This window comes from Panthera tigris, chromosome D3 (assembly GCF_018350195.1).
Source record: "Panthera tigris isolate Pti1 chromosome D3, P.tigris_Pti1_mat1.1, whole genome shotgun sequence".
Classification (NCBI taxonomy): Eukaryota; Metazoa; Chordata; class Mammalia; order Carnivora; family Felidae; genus Panthera; species Panthera tigris.
In genome coordinates this window covers 54,517,278-54,537,138 of record NC_056671.1, presented here as the reverse complement: position 1 = coordinate 54,537,138, position 19,861 = coordinate 54,517,278, and the positions used below count along the sequence as shown (strand labels likewise).

The 19,861-nt window shown below is 35.4% G+C and overlaps 1 protein-coding gene across 11 annotated transcripts in view; it reads left to right on the top strand.

Annotated features, from left to right (window-relative positions):
- Positions 1-19,861, top strand: part of CCDC178 (coiled-coil domain containing 178) — a 463,104-nt gene that overhangs the window by 131,194 nt on the left and 312,049 nt on the right. For all 11 annotated transcript variants that reach the window (XR_006210059.1, XM_042962674.1, XM_042962673.1 and 8 more), the window contains exon 13: positions 14,624-14,807. Coding sequence is in view for 10 of the 11 variants with exons in the window: in XM_042962674.1 (XP_042818608.1) it covers positions 14,624-14,807 (184 nt within the window). In the remaining variant the exon portion in view is untranslated. The remainder of the gene's footprint in view (positions 1-14,623; positions 14,808-19,861) is intronic.

Below are 19,861 nucleotides of genomic sequence, written 5' to 3'. Positions count from 1 at the left end.
ATACCCTAGTAATGCAGTAATAATGGTATTATACAGAGTATTTTCATTGTCCTGAGGTCCTCTATGCTCTGTCTACTCATTCTTCCATTCCTCCCATCCAAACTGTGACAGCCACTAGTTTTTTATTGTCTTCATAGTTTTGCCTTTTTTTCAGAATGTCATATAGTTGTAATCATATAGTATGTAGCCTTTTCAATTGGATTCTTTCACTAACTAATATCCATTTAAAGTTCCTTTATGTGATTCATGGCTCATTTTTTATAGCACCAAATAATATTCTGTATCTGTGTATACCACAGTTTAAGCATTCACCTACTGAAGAGCATCTTGGTTGCTTCCAAGTTTTGGCAGTTATAAATAAAGCCACTATAAATATTTGCGTGTAGGTTTTTGCATGGGCAAAAGTCTTCAACTCCTTTGGGTAAATACCAACAAACAATTGCTGGATCATATGATAAGAATATGTTTAGTTTTGTAGGAAACTGCCAAACTGCCTTCCATAGGGGCTGTATTATTTTGCAATCCCAGTAGCAATGAATGACAGTTCCTGTTGATTCACATCCTCACCAGCATTTGGTGTTGTCAGTGTTCTACATTTGACCATTCTAAGAGGTGTGTAGTGATATCTTCTTGTTGTTTTGATTTGCATTTCCTTTAATGGCATATGATTTGAAGAATCTTTTCATATACTTATTTGATATTGTTCATATACTCATCTTCTTTGATGAGGTGTCCATTAAGGTCTTTGACCCATTTTTAAATTGGATTTTTTTTTCCCTCTGTTGACTTTTCAGAGTATTTCATATGCTTTGTACAACAGGTCTTTATTAGATGTGTCATTTATAAATAGTTTCTCCCAGTTTGTGGCTTCTCAATTTTTTGACCTTGGCTTTCACAGAGCCAAAGGTTTTAATTTTAACAAAGTCCAGCTTATCAATTAATTTTTCCACGGGTTGTGCTTTGGTATTGTGTCTAACAAACTATTGCCATATCGAAGCTCACCTAAGTTTTATCCTATGTTATCTTCAGGGATTTTATAGTTTGCATTTTACATTTAGGTCTATGATCCATTTTGAGTTAATTTTTATGAAAGAGGTAAGGTCCCTGTTTAGCTTTATTTTTTTTGTCTGTGGATGTCCAGTCGTTCCAACACCATTTGTTGAAAATATGATCTTTGCCCCACTGTATTGCCTTTGCTTCTTTGTCAAACATCATTTGGCTCCATTTCTGTGGGTTATACATGATACATTATAAGAGATACAGACAATAATATAAAGGTCAATTGTTTTTATTATTTAATGGTTAACAGAAATAGCGTCATGTATCTTTATTTTTACTTTACGCAGTGATTTTATAGTCTCTTGTTTATGACTAGTAGACTAATAATATAACCATATGCTTATGACTGCCTTTATAATCAATATTTGTACTTAAAGAAAATGTAGACCTAAAAATCAAATGTATGTTTGCAAGTGTGTGCATGTGTTTGTCCATGTGTGTGTGTTTGAGTGTCCTGAATACCTGCTTTATATGAAATACTGTTTAAGTGCTGGGGATATCATTTAAACTTACATTCTGCTACATAGATACTAAATATTTGATAAATTTCCAAAAATTCAGTCACCGATACTCTTGGGAGGAAGAAAAAAAATGGATAATGTGCTAGAGTGACCGGGCCAGTGAAGAATTGGGACCTCTGCTTTAGCAATGACCTCCAAGGACACTGCTGTCTCTTGAATTGAGACTTTAATGAAGAAGCTTTGCCAGCCTTGAGCTGTTCCAGGAAAGAAGTTGCCAAATAGAAGTAATGGAACACACAAAAGTCCTATGATGGATAAAAATTTCGTGTGTTCTGGAAACAGAATGGAGGCCACTGTTTCTGGAAAATTGTATGTGGGCAGAGTAATTCAAGGAGACGAATGTTGCAAGGCAGACAGGGCCCAGATACTGCAAGCCTGTAAGTGGGTTGTGATAAAGGAATGTGGGTGAAACATCTAATGCATTTAAAGCATCTTACATCTTATTTTAGATCTATGGGCAGCTTACTGAAGGACAGACTTTGGTGCATATAGAAGGATGCCGGCTCTTTTGGTCACTCAGAAAAATTATAATGATGATATAGATCAAGGGTTTTTTTTCAATAAAAATGGTAATAGCTGAATTCAGATATATTTTAGAGGAAGTACCAATGGGATCTTTTGACAGATGGAATATAAAATGTGAGGGGGGAAAATCGTCAGGCTACTTGCTGAGGTAACAAGGGCTTGCGGAAAGTCTGAGGGGGATTTTGGAGAAGATATAATTATGTGTCTTCGGGCCATATTAAATTTCAGATTCTTATCAGCTCTTCAAATAGAAATGAGAAGTAAAAATTAGATAGATCTATAGCACAGAAATGAGGAGGACATAAATTTTGAGTCATAAAGTTAAACAAAAGGACAGGATACTATGTCTAAAAAAGAGTATGTAGATAAAAAAGTAATCAGAGTTTACTTTCCCTGCAACATTGATAATAAAGACTGTAAGACACTTATAAATGGAGCATAAATAGGATATACATCCTTTAAATGCCGCATTGTGCTGATGAAAAAGTAAAGGAAATCCTCAGAGGGCAATGCAAAATAATAATAATAGTAATAATAATAATAATAATAATAATAATAATAATGGAAAACCTGTAAGTTAAATTTTTAGTTGATATTTGGCTTCTCTAAAAATATGAATTGAAAAATGACTTTGCTGATCTTGGCAAACAGGGTGATTAAATTTTAGTGTCTTCAAATAATAGGCCATGGGCCATGGATCTGTGCAAGTAAGGGAACTGGGCAAAGTAAGACCATTTGAATGGGCAGAGCAGAAAACATATACCCACAAGCAAAGGCAGAGATAAGAAAGTGTGTCTGTCTAAGCCTGGAACCTGGGTAGGAAACAAGAGAATGGTGTGGCTATTTTTGACACTTGTTTGATGTTTTCATTTATACCATGTAGGTGATCTTGTAAGGCCCCAACCAAGAAATTATCACTTTAAAAAGTGATCTTACCTTGATAAATATTCTTTAGAGAAATAAACAGGCAGAGGCCACACAAGATGTTCTCAAATAAAGCTTTTAAATCTGACAGGGGTGCCTGGGTGGCTCAGTCGGTTAAACATCCCACTCTTGTTTTCCGCTCAAGTCATGATCCCTTGAGTTTGTGAGATTGATCCCTGCCTCTCGCTTCACGCTGATAGCATTGAGCCTGCTTGGGATTCTCTCTCTCTGCCCCTCACCCACTCGCACACATTCTCTCTCTCTCTCTCTCTCTCTCTCTCTCTCTCTCTCTCTCTCTCTGTCTCTCAATAAATAAACATTAAATGAAGATGACCTCACAAAATATGAAACAATAAGGGAAAATAGAACATGAATGAGAGCAGAAATAATCAGCAGTATATTTACACCCACAATAATTTCAAATGATAGTATTAGATTAAATCTGCCTAAGTAAGTTTAAAATGATTAAAGGGAACAAAACAAACTAATAGAACATTATCAAAACAGTTCAGGGAGGTTTGAAAATGAATTCACCAAAACTTGTAAAGCTTCAAAGTGGATTCATTTTGATTAAATATTGTATTAATTAAATACCAAATGCAGCTGGGGGAAAAAAAGAATCAGTGCCCTTGGAAACATGAAGAGGAACCCGGAATGCAGTACAGAGAGCAAAAGAGACAAAAATATGGAATAAATATTAAGTATTACGGAGAATAGAATGAGAAATAGAGAATGGGAAAGCAATATTCAAAAAGACAATGGCAGATAACAGTCTTTTGAACGTGAATCCTTAGATTCAGGCATCATGATAAATCCCAAGAAGATAAACTCAGAAAACGTTAATCTTCTTTATACTATAGGTTACCCATATTGGAAGGAACAGTTGAAGATATGATGCATTTTGTCAAATGTATTCTACAGTGCTAGTATCTGCAAACAGCTCTCCTGCCTCCTTAAATTTAAGTGGCAAATGGTACTTCCTCTTTAAGGCTAGCACGTCCATCGGTGCTCTTGATCTTAATACCTTTTGCCCTGTACAGGACATAGTTTATCCTTATAGCTTCTATTTCTGACATCTTTGTTCATTACTTTCTTCCTTCAGGCTATATTCACCATTAACCCTCTTCCAGCCTAAAGTGAAGGCCTTGTCTTCATTCTAGTTTTATCTTTGGCAATCACACAGTAGTTCCCTTACATTCTCATTAAAATTTTCATGTAGTTAGCAATATTTGCTAGATTATTAACAGTATTTGCTTGACTGTTAATCACTTTTTGACACACAGCAGTCTGGCTTTTGAAACTCCAATGCTACCAAAATTTTTTTACTTAATTTAAAGACAACTACAACAATGAACATCTCCCTTTCTAAATTCACGGAGTGTTTTTTTCATGTTATTGCAATATCTTTTTCCCCCCTATGTGAACCAAGCATTTGTGTCTAATGCCCTCTCTGATGCTATCTCTTTTTGAGATTCAGCATGTCACTCTCTTGGTTCTGCCTTTAACTCTATGAAGCTGTTCTCTCTAGGAATTCGACAGCAGCTCATTTATCTCTGCTTGTCTCTCATAGATGAGCTCAGAGTCCTAACTGCAGCCCTTGTACATCCTTGGTCTGCTCTCAATTCCAGAAATTGTATCTACTCTCATTATTTTAACATATGTCATATTTTTCTTCACTTCTTAATCTCTATCCACGTCTTTTATTTCTCCTGATAGAATTGTTTTGGATACCTCCTCTCTCCTGCAATATCACATCTTGACACCGTTATCCACCAAGTTACTTACTTCAGGCATCATCCTATATGCCTCTCTATCTGCTTATAGCCAGCATCCTGCCAACTTCTTTAAGTCTTTCTTGTAATTATTTTTTAATATTTACTTATTTTTGAGAGAGAGACACACACACAGTGTGAGCAGGAGAAGGGCAGACACAGAATTGGAAGCAAGCTCCAGGCTCTGAGCTGTCAGCACAGAACCCTATGCAGGGCTTGAACCCATGAACACGAGATCATGACCTGAGCCGAAGTCGGACCCTTGACTGACTGAGCCACCCAGGTGCCCAAGTCTGTCTTTTAAATGATCTTTCCTTTCTGTCTGTTTTACTTACCAATGACCTAAATCATGTGCTAATTGTCCCTTAATTGGAATATTAAAATGGGCTTCCAATTAGTCTACCTTACTCCAAGGTACTCTGAGGGCTCACCCTCAGATCTATCCTATACAGCATTACTGGTGCAAATTATCTACAAAGGATGAAATGTTATTTCTTTTCAGCATCTTAAAAAAGTTTGAGTCTCTCTACCAACTATAGGATAAAGTCTTGTCTCCCAGACTGATGGATTAGACACTTTAACCTGTTACCTGTACAACTTCAGACTCATCTTGCACCACTCCTTTGTGTGATCTCAATGTTGTAGCTTAGTAAAATACTAATATATCCAAACTCATATTATTTTAAACTTTAATCTTTGTCTCTGGTATTCCTCTGATTGAAATTCTCTTCCTTTTCCTTCTCTTCCTCCTCCTCTTTTTTCTGGCTTAAAAAAAAAAAAAAAAACATGATGAAGTGATCATTCATACAATAGCTCAGACATTAACTCTTCCCAGATGCTTTCCCTCTTAGTAACTTCCCCTATCCCCAAAATATGGTGGTATTAAGTACTTCTGTTTATTATTGTACTTATGATCGCACAGAGATGTGTGTGTGTGTGTGTGTGTGTGTGTGTGTGTGTGTCTTTTTTCCTTCACGAGAATATAAATCGTGAGTTTAGTTTTAATTCATCTTTATATCCCAGTCACCTAGGGTAGCACTTGGTATGCAGTCAGTTCTCATAAGTATTCATTTAACTAACCCTCACTGATTGCATACACTTTTCTCCTAGGACTTGTCACACTATGTACAGTTACTGTTGGTTTGTTTATTTGTGTTTCCTCTTAGCTAAGCTCCTGGCTTTAGGCATTGTCTGTGCTTGTATGTGTCTGTGTACTTGTCTGTGTTTTTCTCGATAGGTGTTAGATAAATCACATAATGAACTAATGAAAGCTGAATATAAAAATTTGTTATCCTTATTTCTTGCTTTGCTTCAGTATCTCTGTGCTCCTAATCTCCTTGCTGTATGTTTAATTCTAATGTCATTTGTGATATCTTATTTTGCTCCAAAGCAATATTAATGGTTATTTACCTTTTTTGTCTTTTTTTTCTCATTGTCTTCCATTTCATTAAACCAGATGTCACTGTAATGAAGATCCATGCTGTTACATACTTTTTAATTAGCAAAAAACTATTTATTAAATCACTTGTATATGTTGCTCAACATATATAAGTACAATGTATATATTATTCTCAATTTATTTAAGCTTAATCTTGATAACAACCTTAATGGTAGGTATTATTAAGCAAATTTTACATATAAGTAAATAGTGTATGAAAGCACCACCCCCCAATTACATTAAGGACAATCAGGATTTGAATGTAGGTCTGTCTGAATCCAAAATTTGTATTCTTTCTCAGAAATACTGCCTCTTTACCTTCATTGGTAAGTCTTGATTCCTGTATCTGGCATGTTACAGCAGACTATGGACATTACATTTACAACTTAGAAAATATGTCAAAAGTGTATTACTTTATTTAATTCTCCATCTGTATTCGGGTATACCCACTGCTTTCTCCAAAGAGCTCTGTTCTTAGTCTTTTAATTTTTTTCTTTTTTATTCTTCCATTACCCAAATCACTTTTCCCTTAATCCCAGCTTCTTTTTTCCTTAAGTCTAAAAATAATAATAAAAACTTTTAAAGCAAATCACTGACACTCATACATCTTTTGCATATCGTCATCAAAAATTTCCAAATTTGGACTGATACATATATTCTAAGATTCCTTTAGAATACCATCTCACTATTTGATGTCATTTCCAACTGTTACACTATTTGAATAAGTTACATAATTAATTCAATATATGATCTATTGCTCGTATATGGTTCATTTTAAAAATGGCAACACTGAAAGGTAGATGCCATATTTGTTAACAGACTTTGTTCATGACTCTGTGCATACAAATATTTGCAAGAGCTTTGGGTGATAATGATGCATAATTGTTTACCTTGTAGTACAGTGTGTAATTAGTAATTTTGTCTTTCAAATGAACCAGCATCCTTTAGAAATGTAAAAAACCTTTTACAAATGGGACATTTGACTTGAGCAAACAACTTCACTTGATTACTTATTCATGTGATAGGCAGGCTTCAGCAACGTAAATCAAAGAAAATGAACTTAAGATGATTTGAAATTGATTAATTTGTATTTAGTTTGCTTGAAGTTAACTGTGTGGTATGAATTTCTGTATAGCTATTTTCTTACATCCAAGCTCTGTAAAATATTCAGAATATCTACTCCTAATGCTCTACTGTTCCTCAAGCAAGACAGTGCCATTGTAACTGCACTGATCCAAAGATGGGGTTGATAATCGAGGGAAATGAGCAAAAAAGCTATTGAACACCATAAAGATTTACTGGTATATTTTATAGAATGTGTTTATCAAGAGTTAACAGGGTAGTGATTTATTTGTGGAGATAGCAATTAGAATATTATTGAAGTTGTTAAATAGCCTGGAATACTTAGAATGAATCCACAGGGTACTGTGTCTTTCATACTCGCTTAGCTATATCTTACCAGCCTATTAATTTGAGTTACTTTGCAGGAGTATAGAATATGATTTTTTTCAGCATTTAACAGCATGCTTTCCAATGAATATTCTTAAACTATTTTGCTTTTACTTTTTCAGCTATTGAAAGACAAAAAGCTGTATGCACCATTCAAAATTAACTACCAATGTTTTAGCCTACTTTAGACCTATTTGTAAGAAATTAAAATTTCACAAATAAATTACTCTTCCCATTTCTGTTCTCTCTCTCTCTCTCTCTCTCTCTCTCTCTCTCTCTCTCTCTCTCTCTCTCTCTCTCTCCAGAGGCAATCAAAACCCAAATTTGTCTGTGTTCGGTATGTGTAAGAACTTGGATTATCAATTTTTAGACCTCCGTATTCCCAACAGTCTTTTCTTCCATATCATATCAACCACCTTCTCTTACAATTTTACCCCTACATCTTCTCATTTCCAATAAGAGTCACCTCCTGGTTTCAGTTTTAAGAATCTACTCTCTCACAGCTGACACCTCTCTTTCCAGCTTACTTACCGAGTACCCTCACTCCATTATTTGACACTTTAAGATGATCAGTCTGTTATCCCTACTAGATGTGTATATCCTACCTTCTTGTCCTTCCTTCTCTTCTCACAGAACCTAGTTATATCTGACTAAAAATAACCCTTCATTTAAATCACCTTCAAGTTTTATTTCTGTGACTTGAAAAGCCCTATCATTGAGCTGAAGCAGGATCCAAACAGCGGCATGTGGCTACAGTAAGACACAGCTGAGATTAATTAATCTCACCATGGGTGGATCCTGTTTTGGTGGGCCCTAAATGTTATAGAATGTGAGATCGCTTTCTGAAAAAAAATATAAGCTTATGAATACCGAATTCCCACAACCAATTCAATGCCACTTGACAAAGGGTAAATTATATTAGAAAAAGAAAATAATAAATTTTGGTTAGAATATATTATTTTCACAAACTTTATTCAAAAATGTACAACCATGTGAAATGCCGTTACACACTCAAAGGACTTCACAAGGGGTTGGGGTCAGTTAGAGACCCTCATATTTAAGCTTCATTAGCACTGCAATAAATTTGCTGCCGAGTAGAACTTAAAGTATGTGACTATGAATCTCAAGTGACATTCAGCACTACCAAAAAATTTTTAGAGTGTCCAGTTTTCCTGACCCCTATTTCACATCTTCTCATGCTCTTCACTCCTAACACCCACATCACCCTCATTTTATTTATTTATTTATTTATTTATTTATTTATTTATTTATTTATTCATTCATTCATTCATTCATTCATTCTTTCAAGTTTTTATTTAAATTCTAGTTAGTTAACATACAGTGTAATATTGGTTTCAGGAGTAGAATCTAATGATTCATCACTAACTACAACACCCAGAGTTTATCAGTAGTGCCCTCCTTATTCTCATTTTAACACTAATAATCTTTTCAAAACTTAATAGAGAATACAGATGCAGTCAAATGAGAATTAACCTCTTTTTCTTGCCAGCCTATTTGCATCTGTCTTTACATACTCTATATTCTCCTGTGTTAAATCTAATAATGGAAGCAGCTCTTACAGTGGAGTTCCCATCACCCACACACTTTCCAGGAGGATGCCATTCCCTTTTACATACTCGGGCTTTGTAGCTACAGTTATTTCCTCTTTCCTGTGAACTATTATTACTTCTCTCTAATAGCATACGAACATTACATAATATTGCTCATCTTAGGAAAGAAGCAAACTCAAGATAAAATAGAGCTCTAAATCCCAGCTCTACCCTTCTGTTCTTTATAGCAAATCTTAATTAAAGTGAACATTCCTGTTCCCATAAACTCACATTCTGTTTTCTATTCAATCCATTCAAATAAGAAATTTCTCAAAGGACCCTATTCTAGATCTAAAGTCATATTTTAAAGTTAATTTAAAGGTACTTTCATGTTTTATTTAGTTTTTTAAAAATTATATGTAAAGTTTACCTCATGATGATTTGATATACATAGTGAAATGATTACTAGAGTCAAGCTAATTAGCATACCATCTTCTCACATAGTTAACGTGTGTGTTTGTGTGTGTGTGTGTAATGAGAGCACCTGAAATCTGCTCTTTTACCAAACTCCAAGTGTTTGATACCATAATTTATGTAGTCATCATCTCATACATTAGATCTCTAAATTTATCAACCATTTATTGAGTTTTGCTTGATAATATATCTGATGGCATTTGGGTATCATTTCATGTAGGTAATCTGTTTTTTCTCTTGGAAAACTTATGAATTTTCTCTTCCCATTTCAGAGTACTGAAACTTTACAATTCCATGTCTGGGGGTGTGTGTACTTCTCTGCGTTTAATATATCTAGTTTAACATTATGTAAGACTTTTCATTTTAGTGACCCATGTTGGCTTTTAGTACTGGAAATTTTTCAGATATAATTTTGTTATATATACTTCCTTTCTATTTTTTTGTTTATTTATTTTTGAGAGAGCGTGCATGAATAGGGTAGAGGAAGGGAGAGAGAGGGACAGAGGATTTGAAGTGGGCTCTGCACTGACAGCAGAGAGCCTGATGCGGGGCTCAAACTCACAAACTGTGGGATCATGACCCAAGCTGAAGTCAGACGCTCAACTGACCCAGCCACCCAGGCTCCCCTTCCTCTCTATTTTTAAAAAAATTTTTCAGCTTTATTGAAACATGTTTGACATAATTCTATATATTTGAGGTGTAAAATGTGATGATTTGATACATATGTACTTTGTGATGTAATTACCATCCATCAATCATTTTCTGTAATTACTGTGTTATTCTCTTGTGGTGAATATGATTAAGGTCTATACACTTAGCACATTTCAAGTAAGCAACACAATATTATTAACTGTAGTTGCCATATTATACACTAGGTCCTCAGAGATTATTTATCTTACAACTGAAGGCTTACACCTTGACCACTGTCCTTCCCATTTCCATCACCACTCAGCCCTTGTTAAACATCATTCCACTGTTTTTATGAATTCATTTTTGTTGTTAATGATTTCAGATTCCACATGTAAGTGAGATTACATAGCATTTATCTTTCTCTGTCTGGCTTGTATCACTGGACATAACTGTCCTGTAAGTCCATCCATCTTGTTGCAAATGACGGGATTCATTCATTGTTCCTTGTAACTGAATAGTATCCCGTATATATGTGGAATTTTCTTTATTTATCCATTGATAGTTTGTTTCCATATACTGGCTATTATGAATCATGCTGCAATGAACATAGGAGTGCAGATATCTCTTCAAGAAATTGATTTTGTGATTTTGTTTCTTCAGCTATATATGTAGAAGTGAATGTTGGATCAATATGGCAGTTTTGTTTTCAATTTTTTGGAGAACCCCTAGACTGTGACCCATGATGGGTATACCATTTTACATTCCCACCAACAGTATACAAGAGTTCCCTTTCTCCACATCCTTGGAGCATTTTCTGTCTTTTTGATAAAAGCCATCCTAACTGATGGGAGGTGGTATCTCATTGCGTTTTTGAATTGCATTTCCTTGGAGATAGTGATGTTGAGCATCTTTTTCACGTAGTTGCCATTTTTATGTCTTTGGGAAAAATGTCTATTCAGGTCCTTTGCCCATTCTTTAGTTGAGTATTTTAGATTTTACCTACTGAGCTATATAATTTCCTTATATATTTGGGATATTAATGTCTTACCACATATGGTTTGAAATATATTTTCTTTCATTAAGTAGGTTGCCTTTTCAATTTGTTGATTTTTTTTTCTGTGCAGTAGGTTTTTAATTCGATGTTATCCCACTTGTTGATTTTTTACTTTGTTTCCTGTGCTTTTGGTGTCAAAAGGCAAAACATAATTGCCAAGACAAATGTCAAGGAGACTTTTCACTGTGTTTCTTCTGGGAGTTTTATAGTTTTAGCTTTTGCATTTAATTCCTTAATCCTTTTCAATTTAATTTTTGTCAGTGGTATAAGATAAGGGTCCAGTTTCATTCTTTTGCATGTAGCTACCCAGTTTTCCCAACACCATTTACTGAAGAGATGATTCTTTCTCCATTGTGTGTTGTTGGCATCCTTGTCAAAGTTTTTTGGGTTTTTTTTGTTTTTTTTTTTGTTTTTTTTTTTTCTGGGTTCTTCATTGTGTTCTACTGGTTTGTGTGTCTGTTTGTCATGCCAGTACCATACTGCTTTGATTACTATAGTTTGTAATACTATTTGAAATAAGGAAGGGTGATACCTCCAGCTTTGTTCTTCTTTTCTCAAGATTGCTTTGGATTTTTGGGGTATTTTGTGGCTCTATACAAATATTAGGATTTTTTTTCTGTCTCTGTGAAAAATGCCTCTGGAATTTTCATAGAGATTGCATTGAATCTCTAGATTGCTTTGGGCAGCATAGACATTTTAACATTATTAATTATACCAATCCATGAACACAGGATATCCTTCCATAGCTTTGCCTTCCTGAATCTCTTTCATCAATGTTTTATGTTTAGTGTCAGTGTATGGATCTTTCTTTCACATCCTTGATTAAATTTATTCCTACATATTTTATTATTTTTGATGCTGTTGTAAATGAGATTGTTTTAATTTTTTTATATAGTTCATTGTTAGTATATAGAAAGGCAGCAGATTTTTGTATATAGATTTTGTTTTCTGCAGCTTTACTGAATTTATGTATTAGTTCTAATAGTTTTTTTTTTTTTTGATGGAGGTTTTAAGGTTCTTTCTTTTTTTTTTTTAATTTTAACGTTTATTTATTTTTGAGACAAAGAGAGACAGAGCATGAATGGGAGAGGGGCAGAGAGAGGGAGACACAGAATCTGAAACAGGCTCCAGGCTCTGAGCTGTCAGCACAGAGCCTGACGCGGAGCTTGAACTCACAGACCGTGAGATCATGACCTGAGCCGAAGCTGGCCGCTCAACCAACTGAGCCACCCAGGCTCCCCTAAGGTTCTTTCTATATAAGATCATGTCATCTGCAATCAGGAAATTTTAGCTATTCCTTTCTGATTTGGATACCTTTTACTTCTTTTTCTTGCCTAAATACTCTGAGACTTCTAGTACTATGTTGAATAGATATGGTTAAGAGTGGGCACCTTTGGCTTTTTTCTCATGTTAGAAGAAAAATCTTCAGCTTTTTATAGAGTATGATGTTAACTGTGGACTTGTTATTCATACACGGCCTTTATTATGTTAAAGTACACTCCCTCTATATACAATTTTTAAGAGTTTTTATCATGAATTGATGTTGAATTTTGTCAAATACTTTTTCTGCATCTATTGAGATTATCACATTTTTATCCTTGATTCTACTAAAGTGGTGTATCACATTTATTGATTTATGTATTTGAACCTAATTTGTTGTTGAATTCAGATTGATAGGATTTTGTTGAAGATCTATATTTTGTTGCATCTATATTGATCAGGGATATTGGTCTATAATTTTCTTTTCTTATAATGTCTTCATCTGGCTTTGGTATCAAGGTAATACTGGTCTCTTAAATTGAGTTTGGAAGCTTTCCATCCTCTTCAGTTTTTTAGAAGAGTTTGAGAACAATTGGCATTAATTATTCTTTAAATGTTTGGTAGAACTCATCAATAAAGCTATCAGGTTGAGTGTTTTTTTAATTAGGAGTTTTTGATTACTGGTTCAGTTTTCCTATTCATTATTGGCCTGTTCAGATTGTCTAATTTTTCATGATTCAGTCTTGGTAGATTGTGTGTTTCTAGGAATGTATTTCTTGTAGGGTATCCAATTTGTTGGCATATAATTATTCCTAGTAGTTTGTATTTCTAAGTTGTCAGTTGTAATGTGGCCCTTTTTATTTCTGATTTTATTTATGTGAGTTTTCTCTTTCTTTTTTTCGTGTAAAGTTTTGTCAGCTTTGTTTACATATGTTTTAAAAACCATGCTTTTTTGTTGTTGATCTCTTCTATAGTTTTTGGTTTAATGCAATTGTTTCAGTTCTGATTGTTGTTATTGCTTCTCTTCTCCTAACTCTGGGCTTAGTTTGTTCTTATTTTTCTAGGTCTTTGAGATGTAAAGTTATGTGGTTTGAAATCTTTCCTTTTTCTTAATGGAGGCATTCGTTATTATCAACTTCCCTTTAGAACTGCTTTTTGTATGTTGTGTTTCTATTTTCGTTCATTTCATTTTTAAAAAAAATTTCTTCTTTTCCTACTGGTTGAGTTCTCAGTCTCTTGTCTTTTCTTCCCAATCATAGTTCGTACCTTTCTATAAACCTATAGACTTCAATAGTAAGTTGGTGCTTTCACAAACAAGTACAACTCAAAAACCCCTGCTGTGATGCAGTGGACCTTGCCCAGGTAGCACATCTGGTGGAATACCTTTGGCTAGTTTCTTAGTTACCTCACTTGTGAATGTATGCTTTTTACATTGTATGCCTCAGTGTGTGTATCTGAAAAAGTTGGTATCCAATCTTAAAATGATATTAATGTCTTCACTCTTTTCTTCTATTGACTCTTTTCCTTAGCTGGGGGTTTTCTTTTTGAATGCTTTTAGTTTTTGGTTTTCTTTTGTTTCTCTTTTTCATGGACTGGATTTTTCTCATACTTGATTATTATTAATACTAATTTATATAAGATTAGAAAGAATGGATTGTTTTAGAAGGAAGGGATGAATGTTCTGAAAACTGAGCATTTGAGGTACCTGCCTTTCTTATTGATACACTTACCTTCTGAGATTGAGCACAGCCTGACAATTAAGAGCAGCCAACAGGAAAAGCAGGAAAATAAATGGAATTTTGGGTCATATTTTTTATATTCAAGATTTAGTTAAGTATCTGGTTATTTTATATTTTAGGCAACATAAAATATGACTTTGTTGCTTTTTTACTACTCTTAAATATATTTGCCTCAATATATACCTTCTTGGAATAATCTTGTCAATCCTTTTGCTTTGTTTTTTATAGTATAAGAAAAAAATCAGAGTTTGAGTCTGAAATCCAATCTTTGATGAAACTAAGGGGAAAAAATGATGAATTTATTAAGCAACTCTACAGGCAAGCTTATCACCTTGGTGCTATTTTCCACCTAACCAAATTTAAAACAGAGGAATTAGAGGACAAAATAGCAGAAGTGAGAAGAAAATTCAAGGTTTGTATCTTTGTGTTCTTCTAAGTTGTAAAAAAAAGGGGGGGTGATTAACCTGAATTTTATTGATTTATTGATGATAATTTGATTTTAATTTAAACTATACTAGTCTTTTAAAACAAATTCCTCCTTCTGGTAAATCTGAATAAAATCATTTGTCTTCAGAGGCCCAGAAAAAATAGAAGAGAAATGAGGCTCAGTGTAGCTAACCAACACTTACGTCTGCTTTTTGCTCTTACTGACTTTAAACTACCTTGGTCACCAGAATAGTGGTGCTTGGTTTAAACTCATCCTGTATATATACTGTATAAGAGTTCTTGCCTATGGTTGGAAGAAGGGATGCTGGGAAGTGCCCTTGCACCCTGCGTAATATAAGAAAAGGGAGGCCTGCAAGTTACTGAATTCCTGAGTACCACATAATTAGTAGACCACAGTGCTGTGGAAAGAACTGCTCATAGGCCTCAAACCTATTCCTAAGTGAGAAATATGATAAATAGCCACTCCATGCCATTTGGCATAGACACTGGCAAAGGCTACTCATTTTGCCACGTGTAAGGGGCCACTTTATGTTTGTTTGTTTAGTTATTTATTTATTTATTTTTAATTTAATTTGTTATCCAGTTGGCTAACATACAGTGTATACCCTGTGCTCTTGGTTTGGGGGCTAGATTCCCGTGATTCATCGCTTACATACAACACCTAGTGCTCATCCCACCAAGTGCCCTTCACCAATTTTCCCCTCTCTGCCCCCCACCATCAACCCTCAGTTTGGTCTCTGTATTTAAGAGTCTCTTATGGGGGCGCCTGGGTGGCTCAGTCAGTTGAATGTCCGACTTCAGCTCAGGTCATGATCTCACAGTTTGTGGGTTTGAGCCCTGTGTTGAGCTCTGTGCTGACAGCTCAGAGCCTGGAGCCTGCTTCGGATTCTGTGTCTCCCTCTCTCTCTGCCCCTCCCCCACTCACGCTCTCTCTCTGTCTCAAAAATAAATAAAAACATTAAAAAAAAAAAAAAAAAGAAAGAAATCCTGCCACTTGCAGCAACATGGATGGAGCTGGAGGGTATTATGCTAAGTGAAATATGTTTGTTTTGTTTATTTTTATTAAGTTGTTTTATTTTTTATTTTTAAAATTTACATCCAAATTAGCATATAGAGCAACAGTGATTTCAGGAGTAGATACTTAGTGCCGCTTACCCATTTAGTCCATCCCCCTCCTACACCCCCTCCCATAACTCTCAGTTTGTTCTCCATATTTATGAGTCTCTTCTGTTTTGTCCCCCTCCCTGTTTTTATATTATTTTTGCTTCCCTTCCCTTGTGTTCACCTGTTTTGTCTATTAAAGTCCTCATATGAGTAAGGTATATGATTTTTATCTTTCTCTGACTGACTAATTTCACTTAGCATAATACCCTCCAGTTCCATCCATGTAGTTGCAAATGGCAAGATTTCATTCTTTTTGATTGCCCAGTAATACTCCATTGTGTATATATATATACCATATCTTCTTTATCCATTCATCCATCGATGGACATTTGGGCTCTTTCCATACTTTGGCTATTGTTGATAGTGCTGCCATAAACATGGGGGCGCACGTGTCCCTTCGAAACAGCACACCTGTATCCCTTGGATAAATGCCTAGTAGTGCAATTGCTGGGTCACAGGGTAGTTCTGTTTTTTGAGGAACCTCCATACTGTTTTCCAGAGTAGCTGCACCAGCTTGCATTCCCACCAACAGTGCAAAAGAGATCCTTATTCTCTGCATCCTCGCCAACATCTGTTGTTCCCTGAGTTGTTAATGTTAGCCATTCTGACAGGTGCAAGGTGGTATCTCATTGTGGTTTTGATTTGTATTTCCCTGATGATGAGTGATGTTGAGCATTTTTCATGTGTTGGTTGGCCATCTGGATGTCTTCTTTGGAGAAGTGTCTATTCATGTCTTTTGCCCATTTCTCCACTGGATTATTTGTTTTTGGGGTGTTGAGTTTGATAAGTTCTTTATAGACTTGGGATACTAACCCTTTATCTGATATGTCATTTGTAAATATCTTCTCCCATTCCATCGGTTGCCTTTTATTTCTTTGTGTTGTCTGATGGCTGAGGCTAAGACTTCCAATACTATGTTGAATAACAGTGGTGAGAGTGAACATCCCTGTCTTGTTCCAGACCTCAGGGGGAAAACTCTCAGTTTTGCCCCATTGAGGATGATATCAGCATGGGATCTTTGATATATGGCTTTTGTGATCTCCAGGTATGATCCTTCTATCCCAACTTTCTTGAGGGTTTTTATCAAGAAAGGATGCTGTATTTTGTCAAATGCTTTCTCTGCATCTATTGAGAGGATCTTATGGTTCTTGTCCTTTCTTTTACTGATGTGATGAATCACATTGATTGTTTTGCAGATATTGAACCAGCCCTGCATCCCAGGTATAAGTCCCACTTGGTCGTGGTGAATAATTTTTTTAATGTATTGTTGGATCCAGTTGGCTAATATCTTGTTGAGGATTTTTGCATCCACAGTCATCAGGGAAATTGGTCTATAGTTCTCATTTTCAGTGGGGTCTCTGGTATTGGAATGAAGGTAATACTGGTTTCACAGAAAGAGTTTGGAAGTTTTCCTTCCATTTCTATCTTTTGGAAGAGCTTCAAGAGAATAGGTGTTAACTCTTCCTTAAACGTTCAGTAGAATTTCCCTGGAAAGCCATCTGGCCATGGACTCTTGTTTTTTGGCAGATTTTTTTATTACAATTTCGGTTTCTTTACTGGTCATGGGTCTCTTCAAATTTTCTATTTCTTCCTGTTTCAGTTTTGGTAGTGTATTTGTTTCTAGGAATTTGTCTATTTCTTCCAGATTGCCCATTTCATTGGCGTATAATTTCTCATAGTATTCTCTTATTATTGCTTTTATCTCTGCTGTGTTGGTGGTGATCTCTCCTCTCTCATTCTTGATTTTATTTATTTGGGTCCCTTCCTTTTTCTTTTTGATCAAACTGGCCAGTGGCTTATCAATTTTGTAATTCTTTCAAAGAACCAGCTTCTGGTTTCACTGGTCTACTGTTTTTCCGTTTCAATAGCACTAATTTCTGCTCTAATCTTCATTATTTCCTGTCTTTTGCTAGTTTTGGGTTTTTTTTTTAATTTTTTAAATGTTTTTATTTATTTTTGAGACAGGGAGAGACAGAGCATGAACAGGGGAGGGTCAGAGAGAGGGAGACACAGAATCTGAAACAGGCTCCAGACTCTGAGCTGTCAGCACAGAGCCCGACGCGGGGCTTGAACTCACGGACCGTGAGATCATGACCTGAGCCGAAGTCGGCTGCTTAACAGACTGAGCCACCCAGGCGCCCCTGCTAGTTTTGGGTTTTATTTGCTGTTCTTTTTCCAGGTCTTTAAGGTGTAAGATTAGGTTGTGTATCTGAGATCTTTCTTCCTTCTTTAGGAAGGCCTGGATTGCTAAATACATTCCTCTTATGACTGCCTTTACTGTGTCCCAGAGGTTTTGGGTTGTGGTGCTATCATTCTCATTGACTTCCATAAACTTGTTAATTTCCTCTTTAACTTCTTGATTAGCCCAGTACTTCTTTAGTAGGATGTTCTTTAGTCTGCAAGTATTTGTTACCTTTCCAAAATTTTTCTTGTGGTTGATTTTGAGTTTCATAGCTTTGTGGTCTGAAAATATGCACGGTTTGATCTCAGTCTTTTTGTACTTACTTAGGGCTGATTTGTGTCCCAGTATATGGTCTATTCTGGAGAATGTTCTATGTGCACTGGAGAAGAATGTATATTCTGCTGCTTTAGGATGAAATGTTCTGAATATATGTGTTAAGTCCATCTGGTCCAGTGTGTCATTCAAAGCCATTGTTTCCTTGTTGATTTTTTGATTAGATGATCTGTCCAGTGCTGTGAGTGTGGTGTTGAAGTCTCCTACTATTATGGTATTACTATCGATGAGTTTCTTTATGTTTGTGATTAATTGATTGATATATTTGGGTGCTCCCACCTTTGGCACATAAATGTTTACAATTAGGTCTTCTTGGTGGATAGACCCCTTCATTATGATATAATGCCCTTCTGCATCTCTTGATACAGTCTTTATTGTAAAGTCTACATTGTCTGGTATGAGTGTGGCTACTCCAGCTTTCTTTTGTTGACCATTGGTATGATAGATGGTTCTCCATCCCCTTATTTTCAATCTGAAGGTGTCTTTAGGTCTAAAGTGGGTTTTTGTAGACAGCATATAGATGGATCTTGTTTTCTTATCCATTCTGCTACCCTATGTCTTTTGATTGGAGCATTGAGTCCATTGACATTTAGAGTGAGTACTGAAAGATATGAATTTATTGCCATTATCATGCTTGTAGAGTTGGAGTTTCTGGTGGTGTTCTCTGGTCTTTTCTAATCTTTGTTGCTTTTGGTATTTATTTATTTATTTATTTATTTATTTATTTATTTATCTCTCTCTCTCTCTCTATATATATATATATTTATATATACATACACATACATACATATATACATATTCATCTTTTCTCCCCTCAGAGAGTCCCCCTTAAAATTTCTTGCAGGGCTGGTTTAGTGGTCACAAACTCCTTTAATATTTGTTTGGGAAACTTTTTATCTCTCCTTCTATTTTGAATGACAGTCTTGCTGGATAAAGAATCCTTGGCTGCTTATTTTTCTGATTTAGCACATTGAATATATCCTGCCACTCCTTTCTGGCCTGCCATATTTCTGTGGATAGGTCTGCTGCTACCCTGATCAGTCTTCCCTTGTAGGTTAGGGACTTTTTTTCCCTTGCTGCTTTCGTGATTCTCTCCTTGACTGAGTATTTTGTGAATTTGACTATGATATGCCTTGTTGATGGTCGGTTTTTGTTGAATCTAATGGGGGTCCTCTGTGCTTCCTGGATTTTGATGTCTGTGTCTTTCCCCAGGTTAGGAAAGTTTTCCACTATGATTTACTCACATAAATCATATTTCTACCCCTATTTCTACCCCTATTTCTCTCTCTTCCTCTTCTGGGACCCCTGTGATTCTGATGTTGTTCCTTTTTAATGAGTCA